The 11806-nt window shown below is 29.7% G+C and overlaps 1 protein-coding gene across 1 annotated transcript; it reads right to left on the bottom strand.

Moving 5' to 3' along the window:
* Nucleotides 1-5847: 5847 nt before the first annotated feature.
* LOC129911616 (myrosinase 1-like) lies at nt 5848-10769 on the bottom strand. The gene is made up of 8 exons (XM_055989467.1): nt 10656-10769; nt 10317-10581; nt 7463-7720; nt 7129-7398; nt 6732-7066; nt 6564-6666; nt 6341-6444; nt 5848-6279 (listed from the first exon to the last, which is right to left on the bottom strand). The coding sequence occupies exons 1-8, from the start codon at nt 10697-10699 to the stop codon at nt 6153-6155; spliced, it is 1506 nt and encodes a 501-aa protein (XP_055845442.1). The 5' UTR covers nt 10700-10769; the 3' UTR covers nt 5848-6152.
* Nucleotides 10770-11806: the final 1037 nt, after the last annotated feature.

Here is an 11806-nt window from a genome sequence, read left to right as displayed (position 1 = left end):
AGCCGCCGGGGACCGAACCTACAGCTCTTGGGTTACTAGGCGAATGTTTTACCAACGTGCTATCTCACTGTTGAAAATTAGAGTGATAAAATGCAACAAAAGCTGAAGTCCGACAAAAATAAAAAAATTTCTTACGTTGTTTCAATTTTATTTTGAAGAAGTTTCATGCTAATTTTTTCAACATTAAATCAACGCTGCACATTTTACATTTTACGTTGCGTTTTTTCCCTCAGTTTTTAAGGAAACGAACTTGAAATTTAAAAACATTTATAACGAAATTCTTGTGAAATCTCAGTAAAAAAAAAAACGTAGTAGAAGGTGTCCTCGGGTGGGTCACTTAATGTGGTGAACTACTATTCGCTAGTGAGTCTTGGTCAATATATAAATATCATGTAAGTTTGCTTGTGTTGGTGTCCCTCGAACCACAGATTTTTCTTTCCCATCTTTGCTAAAAACTTTAAGGTTCCTATTTATCACAAAGGCATATCTTTAGAATTGCTTTTCCTTATAAAAATGTCCATGATATCGGAAATTCTGTTCTGTTTTCCATTTATTACTAGCAATCACCGTTAGCCCCTTCTTACAGCTAATCGTTTATTCAAAAAAATCCAAAGTACCTATCTACTCGCAAGAAAAAAAAATTTAAAACAAATACGTTTCAGCATCATTTCTTTTCATTTAATTTCATTAAACTAGGTTTATATTAATTTTATTAATCGCAAGGGGTGGCGTTTACAAATTTAGCATGAGTTTTCCCTTATCAAAAAAAAAATTGTTTTTTTAATGTGCATGTGCTTAGTAAATTTAAAAAACTATATAATAAAATAAAAAAGTCAAATTAGGCTAAAATAAATAAAAATCAACAATAAGCATCATCTTTTTTGTTTATGATTAGAAAAAAGACTATTAAATCATACTTATTCATAAATTTGCAACAAAAAAAAAAAAAAATATGATTTCATTCACACTTCCATTTCGATAATGGTTTTTATTTTTTGTTAAAAGCGGTTTTAGGGGCAAAAGTCAGCAATATTTATTAGTTACTGTGCCATCTTTATCACCATTTCAAAGCAATAAACATTTTGATGAACCAATACAAAAAAAAGCACACGTTTTCTATAAAAAAAGTAAGGTATTAATGGAAATTAGTTGAGAGGAGATTATATTTCCGTGGAAAATTTTTAAAAGTAGATTTTGATGATAAATTTCCTTCATTAATCGGACGTAATGGTTCCATTGTTAAAAACTTAACGATGTAATAGGAGTGTTTGCGAATTAAATTGTAAGGAAACGCGATGCTTGCTATTATTTTTCAAATAAGTATATGCACAGAGATTTTCTCTTAAGCCGAACTACACGAATGTGGCATACTACGAAATTTCAAAGTTCAAGTTTTTTTCTCTAGGGAATCACGCAATGATTATGTTTTTTTTTTTTTTAATTTCATCATCCATTTTAGAGGTGTTGCTCGTTTTTTGATAAACATAATGCACATCGGTTAGACATTAACAAAAAAGATGATAGATTAATCTAGTCTTGGTAGAATTTAATTTTTTTTTTAGAAAATATTTGTATGTCTAGAATATTTTGAAAACCTACGTCACAAAGAATTAAACTTTGATATTTTTTGATCGCGTCTTAAAGTCCTTAGCATGCGATAAGGTAACTTTTTTTAATAATAAATATTTTAAACATACAAAAATATGTCGCATGTTCCTGATGGTTTAAAATTTTAAGAATTCAATTATACCTAAATCATTTATGGGTGATATAGTTTTAGAGATAGTATAAATGAAAAAAAGCTTTTCCTTATGATGAAAAGATATTTTTATAAAAATTACGTAGATGGATTGGTTATTTTAAGACATTTACAGGCATCAATTATTTTGTTATCAATAATATTTTAATTTACGATCCCAAAACTAGATCATTAAATATTGTATTTCCAAGACGAAATACACGCGTATGAAATTATGAGGTAAGCTCTCAAACGTGCCTGGCATTTTAAATTCTTGCGGTAACCTTCCAATGAAAACATAAGATTTTACCTAAGAAGTTTATCTACATAAAAAAAAAAGAGTGTGTGTACACATGTTGTACATCACGCTACTGAAGTTATACTTCCCACTCAGTATATTAAATGAATTTCATGCAATTTACGTTTTTGTTTTTTGTGGCAACTTGCCACATGCAACTTGCCAAATGCAAATTGCCACATGGAACTTGCCACATACAACTTGCCACATTCAACTTGCCACATGCATTTTGCCACACCCAACTTGCCACACGCAACTTGCCACATGCAACTTGCCATATGCAACTTGCCATACGCAATTTGCCACAAGCAACTTGCCACATTTAGCATACTGTATGCCACATGCCTATACATGGTACAATAGATCTTATAGGTCGCAGTACATCTTAAACCCCAAATATCAATGAAATCAATCAATCATGCCACATGCCTCGTGCTACTTGCCACATGCCATATGCACTTGCACCATGATTCATGCCACATGCTACATGCAACTTGCGACATGAAACATGCAACTTGCCACGTGTTGTGTGTGTTTATTTTACCGTACTGCGGCGTGCTGTATTTTTAGGTACTACCAACTCTAAATGTGAAACGACAGCCCTGCTGCCCAATTGTCTCGGAGATGCCGATCGCGTCATATGTATTTATTTATTTTGCAAAATATTTTTATTTATTTATTTTTTTTTTTTTTTTCAAAAAATTGTATTTTCAAAACAAAAAAATTTGAAACTTTTTTTAAAAATCCAAAATATTTTTTTTTAAATTTCAAGAAAATAGTTCTATGACAAGAACTGTTAATACCGGTTCAAAAAATATTTTTGACGTGATAACGTCTTATAAATCGATAAACCATGGCAGCCACCACAAAAAAGTGACGCCATTTTCTAACGTTACAGTTTCGCACTTTCGCAGTGCGGCAAAAAAATTAAATTCAAAATTAAAAAATTAAAAATAGCTTCAATAGCTTATTTGAAAGATAATAACCTAAAGCTTAATCCAAATGAAGGATTTTTAAAAATTCCGTCATTTAATAGGGTAAACAGGGGTAAAACGGAAAGAGGAAATTTGGGCTAAAATCTAAACGCGAAGTCGTAGAGAATTGATTTTTTTTTGCCATAATAGATGAGATTAATTTAAGAATAACTGCATTTAAGAAAAAATTTTAAAAAATTTTGGAACTAAGAACGTTTTGTTTGAACGTTGTACACGTGTTTGGGCTATGACAAAATGATGATTTTGAGTAAAGGAAATTTTTTTTGACAATTCTAAAGGTGCCAGGTGAAAGATGAGGGAAAAAAATTAGGCATCTAATACGGATTTTTTTGCAACACTCTGCGTTTCGAAATATGAATTTTTGAAAAACACCTTGTTTTTTAGGGGTATTTTTGGGTAATTTTTGATTTTAAGCTCTCAAACTTATAGGACATGTAGGTTTTGGCCTTATGCATGGACAAAAACTATTAATCGTTTAGTGAGTTTTGACTGAATAACGGAAGAAACAAGTTTTTAAAAAACACGTTTTTTGACCGTTTTTAACCGATTTTCATCGTTTTTTATTTTTATCTTTTTTTCTTTAATAGATACAGGAATAAAGTATATGGAGTAATGATAGATCATGACTACGACTATATGTGAGCTCATATTCGTAAACACAATTTTGAAATAACGGTAAAATAAAATTTTAGAATTCAACAGGTTATAACTTTTGACCAAGAGCAGATAGAAATTTTATTAAACTTTAATGAGCATCCTGATACAATTACCTTTCATTTTGTATATCACACATAACGGTAGACTAACTATTGTTTTTTTTTTTTGCTTGTTTTTGATGAAAATGATTGTTTTCAATAAATTATTTTTATACTTTTTGCACATTGTAAAAATTTAAAAATGGTTTTATTCTTAAGAAGAAATACTTGGCTTTTAAATTGCATAATTTATTTTTGTAAGCTTTTAAAATAAAAAAAATTAATATAATGAGAAAAGAAAAAAGGTATTTTTTTTTAGCTTTTTCTTGTAAATTATGATTGTTTGAAATAAATAAACGCTTCAATTGACTCATTTTAAAAGCACACAACCTGTTTTCTTACGACGTTATCACGTAAAATCATCGTCCGTAAACCGGCTTTACAGACAACCTCTTTTTTTTTAAATTCCTTTCTTGTCGCATAACATTTTTTTAAATCAAAATCGCTTGAGCCGTTGTTTTCTTGAATTTGTTTTTTACGAATCCCAAATTCCTTTACTGCCTATATCGCTAGTAAAAAAGCAAGTAAAAAACAGTGTTTATCGACATAATGTGGAGTGGACGCTACTTACAACGGCGTATACAAGGGGGGTCACGGGGTCACGAGCAGGAATTAAAATTTTCAAATTCCTGAACGTCATTTATTATAGTCAATTTATCGTATTTTGTAACATTTTCAACTAAATCCACTAAATAATGGTTGAGGTTCGCTATTCAGCTCTTATTAAATCGCTTGTAATTCAGCAACTTCAATTTAATAAGAAAAAGGTAATAAAATAAATGTTAGAAAACAATATCTACAAAATTGAATTTTAAATTAACCATGGTTAACTACGGTTTAGCAGTTTTATTTTTAAATTAAGATATCAACATAAACGGAGCTATAAAAAGTTTTGCTTCTAATGATCGGTAAAATAAAAAGAAAATCAAACACAAAACTGCAGCATTTTGTAACGAAGCGTCTCAAATATTTAAACTATCTAAACGACCGTTATTAAATTCAAATTCAATTTCTTGAACTAGAATCTTAAAAATATGGAAAGGTCTAAAAGTAGACAAAGAAATGTATCAATGTTATTTTATATGTCGAAAAACCCCACTGCATATAACTAGGTTGTTTACGATTAATTTTGTTTGTTATTTTGTTGATTAATAGAATGGGACTGAGAAACGATTTAAAAAAAAATAATTAATATAGCTATTTATTCGAATTTAATTATTCAGATAAAAAATCATTCCGAAAGTAAACTGCTGCAAAGGTCTTGTCCAGTATATATTTCGTTATGTACCAGACAGGAGCTTTGATAAACTAAATAAGGATTGAAAACTGTATACTGTATAGCGTGCTTTTTTTCCATTCTTAAACACTTAAACTCTTTGAAACCAACTACACCATTATAAAACCTGTAAAGTAAATTTCAGTATGCCAAAGACACTTCTTGAACTATTTAAAGCAACACTATTTTATACAGCTGTTACTTATAGCATCACTATTTTCTACCCCGTTAATATTGATTTTAGAAAAAAAAAAATAGACCTTGACCATTAAATACAAATTAAACTTATTTTTATGAAAATCGTGAGAGAAATTTTTGAGAAAATTGCAATAGCTCGAAAATGTTATGCATCCGTGACTAGTGTTTTAAAAATACAACTTTTAGAATTCCATAAAAATCTATCGGTACCAAATTGTAGATCATCTAAATTTTTTTTGACACGAAAACAATATAGAGTACACTCAAGTAAAATTTGGAACATTTTATGCCACAAGTTAGACTAGTTAAGTAACAAGTAAATAATTCAGAAGGTAAAGTGCGACAAGAACCCCGAAATTACATATTTTTTTTTAATGTTTTTACATTAAAGATGTAATCAAAGCATCCTAAATACAATGTTAAAGGTATTAAAATAATTTAACTGCTCAATTTGCCTTCTTTTTACACCTCTTTGGGATGATTTCAATTTCTGTTGGTTGTAATATTAAATGTGAGTAGATAAAAATATACAGTTTAAAATTTTAAACAGAATTACCTATAATAAAAATATTTTCAGCAGTATAATATTCTCGTAAGTAAATATTAATTTTTATTTTCAAAAATGAATTCTTAAAATTATGTTAACAAATATGAAAATTTTAACAATAGTTTACAATTTCATTACATATCCTTAAATACAAACATATCTAAAGTAAATAAATTTTCTTAAAAAGAATTAATCTATTGGAATTTCAAAGTCTTGAATTTTTTTGTTTTGAAATCACAGACATTGTCGCAAATACTTTAAAAAAATCACTTAAAAAGTAATAAGGTACAATCTTCTTCTTATTTTTAATATAATAATTAAATATCATCATATTCAAAAAATTTCTTAAACAAAATCTTCATTTGGAATTGTTCTTGTTTCAATAACTTTTCTATAATAATGAGCTGATTTCTTCGGTATACGTTCCTTCTTGTGACTTTTCATATTTACTGAATAAAGTCCAAATTTTTCACTGTAAAAATAATACAAATTATTAAATATTACTTAATTTTGTTAAAATTTGTTAAACTTACGTATAGCCTTTATTCCATTCAAAATTATCAACTAAACTCCAAGCTGAATATGAACTGATATTGCTACCATCGTGGATTGCATTCAAAACTGCTTGAATGTGGCTCTGTTAAAAAAAGAACAAACAAAAAATCGATATTTAAAAATCATAAGTTTTATCGTTTTTGATTTTTTTAAGTAACATTTTTAACTATTCAATAAAGATAAATTTTTATTAATTTTTACCTTGAAGTAAAGAACACGATTTTCATCCACTAACTCTCCTTCATCAGACCATCCATTTTCTGTAATCTTTACTTCCACATTATCATATTCATCACGAATAAATCTTTAATCAAAATTAATGAATTAATTAATTTATTTCAAAAATTCTAACTTCAAAGTTTAACTTACTTCAAAAGACCTTCCAATCCTTCTGGATAACAATGTAACCATTCTGATTTTGCCACTAACCACTTGGGATCAAAAGTTTCTTCCACATTGTAATCTCTTGCCATCGATGGACTTTCTCCCATTAAATCGGTGGATCGTTTGACATATTTAGACGTGTAGTAATTAATACCCAAAAAATCAGCTGAACCTCGAATAAGCGCTTTCCAATATTCATCAAGATTTGGCAAACGTGATTTTTTCCTTCCTTCAGCAAAACTATTTTTTTGCACATCTTTCACTAAAAGTGGAGGAAATCCACCTGATTTACTAAAAATTGGGTGTGCAAGAAGTCCCAACTAAAATGAAAAAAATCTATAAATTTCGAACTCTTTTCGTAGTTTGTATTTTAGACCCTTACAGTGTATTGCATTGCCCGATCCACATCAACATTATTATTTGTTTTTGAAACACCATAAATAGAATCAAGTGTTATTCCAATTTTTCCTTGTTGCTTTTCAAAGAATTTCGAACGATATAGACGATAGGTGGCGCCATGTGCTTTTAACAAATTGGTATAACAAAGATAATCACCTACTCCAGGCAATTCAACCATTGGAGCAACACTTCCAGTTCCATAACCAAATTTACAAACTTGATTTGGTTCATTGAATGTTATCCAAGTTTTTACCTATCGATAGAAATTTTTTTAATCAGATTTTCATAGAAAAAAGAGCAAGTTTTTTGTGACTTACCCTATCACCAAAACTTTCAAATAATTCATCAGCATACATGAGAAATTGTTCTACTATCAAAGAATTTGTAAAACCACCGAATTTTTGTAATTCAGCTGGTAAATCCCAATGATACATGGTAACCATTGGTTCAATACCATTTTCGAGAAGTTTATTTATCACACTGTTGTAGTAATCAATTCCTTTTTGATTTCTTGATGAAACACAACCATTTGGAAAGATTCTTGTCCATGCGATGGAAAAGCGATAGTGATCCACCTTAAAGTACAAAAGTTATAAAAGTTGTAACCAGAGTTTAAAAAATTTTCATAAAAAAAGGTCTGTGTTTATTTTTAACAAAATTTGTACAGCTTACAAAAAAAAGTGTAGAAAAAAGTGAAACCCCTTTAAAATCAAAAAAAAAATCGACTAACCAGCCTTAGCCTGGCATTTTTTTCACAACCGAAACTCCGAAAACGTAACTTGTGATTTTGTCAAATTATGAGCGCTAGAGGAATACCAGCCTTAGCTCTATAAAAACCAAGCCTTTACCGCCAATTTATCGCAAGCGCTCTTCTGATCCCTAGTTGTCGAACTTGTAGAAGGAGTATTAAGGCGCTTACAAAATACAAATCCAAGCCGTTTTAAGCTGAAAGAATGACTTCCATATCTGAAAACTACTAAGTTTATAGCTTTATAACTAGCGAATAAACAGATGCTTTTAACGATACTTTATTTATAAAATTATGAAACAAAGTTTAGAAATTATGATCGTTATATTTAAAAAGTTTGGGTACTAAAAAGATGAAGCTTTTAGGTTCAATTGCATTTTTGTACGATTACACTGGTCGGCAACGAAAATAGAGCTTGAACCAAACCATACTTTTCTAAAGGATTTTTGTGTGATGATTCCGAATCTGAAGTCAAAATTTCACTGTCACATTTTCGAAATATTTTAATATTAACAGGTCAAAAACGCGATTTTTTGGTACTTTTGGCTTCGAATTTCATCACCGTTAAATTTTTTTTTTGCAAAACTACTCATGCAATCTGTAAACGTCATATTTCATCTTCTCTAAAATGTTAATATTTTTTTTTTATTTTTTTCTAACAGATATTTTTAGAAATGTATGATATCTCAAAATCTTGGTGGTTAAGGTAACTTATGGTTTTTTTTGAAGCAGATTTGAAGTAAATTACAGTTTTCGAATCTTGTTTTGGATAATTAAAGCAAAATATTACGGAAAATATATATATTTGACATCAAACGTCAAAAACGTTTCAAAATTAGTTTTTGGAACTTTATAGGGAAAACGGTGATGAGCAGAGCTCAAAAACTAGACGTGATGGGATAAATCTGTAAACAGTTTTAAATTCACCACACTCAAGTTATTAATCACCTTACACAGTTCTTGCTCCCGACTATTTTTTGTTTTTTGCCGACCAGTGTTATTTGCCTGTAAGGACTATTTAGTTGTTCGTTCAAAGCGGTCTAAGTTTTTAGCATAATTTTCAAAAAGTGTGGTTTAAAAGTCGTTATATAGGTTGCTATATCCACTATTTACAATTCAAACTCTATGGAATAATCATGGTTTAAAGATAACAGTAGTCTGCAAAAACAAAAGTAAAAAAGAGGAAGCAGGAACCTTGTCATGTAATTTCCTCTTAAAATTAAATTTACAAAAATTTTGTAGACTTTTTTATACAAATTTTGGTACATACATATATGAAAATTAAAAAATATAAAAAAAAAAACATAAAATTAGTTCTTTAAGATCCATTCGCTGAAACAAATAATTTAAGAGTAACATAAAAGTTTATTCTCTTCTTTTTCCTCTGCGTAAACTGTCACATAAGTTTAATGTAGAACTTAAATCTTTTTGTTTGGTTTCGGCAAATGGGTCTAAATGATTGAAATGAAGCTCCAAAAAAAGTGAATGCACTTAACCCTAGGAGGCGAAAATGTGGTTCTACAAAAAAAAAAAGTCAACATAATTGCTTTGGTAAATCTTAGTAAAATTACAAGAGATAACTGATGAAAGAATACAAAGCAGCTTGTAGGCTTTAATTAACCAGAGCATTTTACGATGGAAAAACAATTTCTCATATTGAACCAAAATTTGAAACTTTTTAAAAATAATTTTTCCATCAATATATCAATAAACCGATGAAATATGTATAGATTCCTCCCAGCAAGGTACAAAAAAATAATTAAAAATATAATTTTTTTTAAGATGACCTTACTGAACTTACTTCACCTTTCCAATATTAAAAAGTAAACTATTATAAACAATTCTAAAAAGATGCTTTTATGTCAATTGTTTCTAAACTATAAAAATAATTTTTTTGTAATAAATCAGAGCATCAAAAGTGTAATGGTTAATAAATTTCAAATACACCAAACCACCTCCTTTTTACTCCTTATGTAATATGTACCCTTTTAACCCTTGTCCATGTAAACTGGTTATAGACTGTAAAGCTTTCTCTGACACCCACGGAGGCAAAGATGTCAGTGATTCGCAAGTACTCTATCAAATTATAACTACAAAATAATTTAAATAAAAATAGGATTAAAAAACTTAACGTCGGATATTGGATGATTTTTGCCTAGAAGGCGTCATATTAGAGAACGTTAAATATCCTATACTATAACCAACATAAAAGTAGGATGCTTTTAACTCTATTTCACATATCAAATTATGATTACTTGCTTAAAAGTTATGAGGGAACATACATAATCAAAACTGAAACCACTTTCCCATACTACAGGTCCGGAGTCCCTAACTTTTTGAAAATTTCAGGATTCTTCCACCCAAAATTTAAATAATAGTCACTCTTATTAGATATATAATAAAATGTGTGTGGGTGGACTTACCTTTAAGTCCTTCAATGCCTTCAAATCCAAATCAAAATGATGATACGATTCAGCTGCTATGTCACCATTTGATTTATCCTTAATTCTATCTGGATGTTTGTGTGTATATTCATCCCAAATTGATGGCCCCTTTCCATCAGCATTCCAAGCTCCTTCTATTTGATAAGCCGACGTTGCCACACCAAAACTAAAATTATCAGGAAATTTCGAATTTCCTTTTGCATGAATTGTACAATTTTCAGCCCCAGTTACACTTTGAAAATGTCTATATTTAAAAATATAATTTAATTTATTAATAAAAATATAATAAGTTTAATAAATCTAAATTTATAAACATACCCGAGGACTGCAATTACTACTAAGATTATTACTATTGAACACATTTTTTTGATTTGATTTAAAAAAATTCCACTGACTTAATATTTATACTCACCCCATCATTTGTTTTAAGTTTGGAATTTGTTCTAAAAATATACCTAATCATAGAAAAGATTAAAATAAGTTTAAATTGAGATCAATAAAACTTTCCATAAATACATAACACAACAACCCTAAACGCCGCGCCACTGATGATGCAAAAAAAAACATTTGCAAACGCGAAATACTGATGAATGAATACGTCATATTAAAACAAAACAATGAGAGATTTCGACCCCTAACCGGAAGACTTTAAGGGGGCATATATTCAAGTATGGGACAATAATATTTTTATTTTAATAAAGTTGTCACCTCATATGCTTTTATCAGATTAGACATTATACCTAATTCAAATTCCTTTGTGACACGCCTTTTTTTTTGTAAAAACAAGTATAGTTTTTTATAAATAAAAGCATTATGCTTACGTAAAATGAATATTGTTATTTTAGGGGTCGATTATTTTATTGCACGTTTTTGTTTAGTCTGTTCATTGATAACGGAAAAAGTAGGTGATTTTGGGTTCAGTACGTTGTAAAGGCAGTTTGAACTTTTTCAAAAAAAAATTCGACTTTTGTCGCCGATTGTAGTCGCCGACTTTTGTCGTCGGCGACAAAAGTCTTCGACTAAAGTCGTCGACAAAAGTCGTCGCCAAAAGTCGTCGAAAAAAGACTTCGACAAAAGTCTTCCACTAAAGTCATCGAATAAAGTCTTCGACAAAAGTCTTCGACAAAAGTCTTCGACAAAAGTCTTCGACAAAAGTCTTCGACAAAAGTCTTCCACAAAAGTCTTCCACAAAAGTCTTCCACAAAAGTCTTCGACAAAAGTCGTCGACAAAAGTCGTCGACAAAAGTCGTCAACAAAAGTCGTCTACAAAAGTCGTCGACAAGAGTCGTCGACAAAAGTCGTCGAAAAAAGTCGTCGACAAAAGTCAACGACGAAAGTCGTCGACAAAAGTCGTCGACAAAAGTCTTCGACAAAAGTCGTCGACAAAAGTCGTCGACAAAAGTCGTCGACAAAAGTCGTCGACAAAATTCGTCGACAAAAGTCGTCGACAAAAGTCGTCGAAAAAAGTC

This window comes from Episyrphus balteatus, chromosome 2 (genome assembly GCF_945859705.1).
Source record: "Episyrphus balteatus chromosome 2, idEpiBalt1.1, whole genome shotgun sequence".
In the NCBI taxonomy this organism is placed as follows: Eukaryota; Metazoa; Arthropoda; class Insecta; order Diptera; family Syrphidae; genus Episyrphus; species Episyrphus balteatus.
Note: the sequence above shows the minus strand (reverse complement) of the source record. Positions and strands in the feature narration are given on the sequence as shown.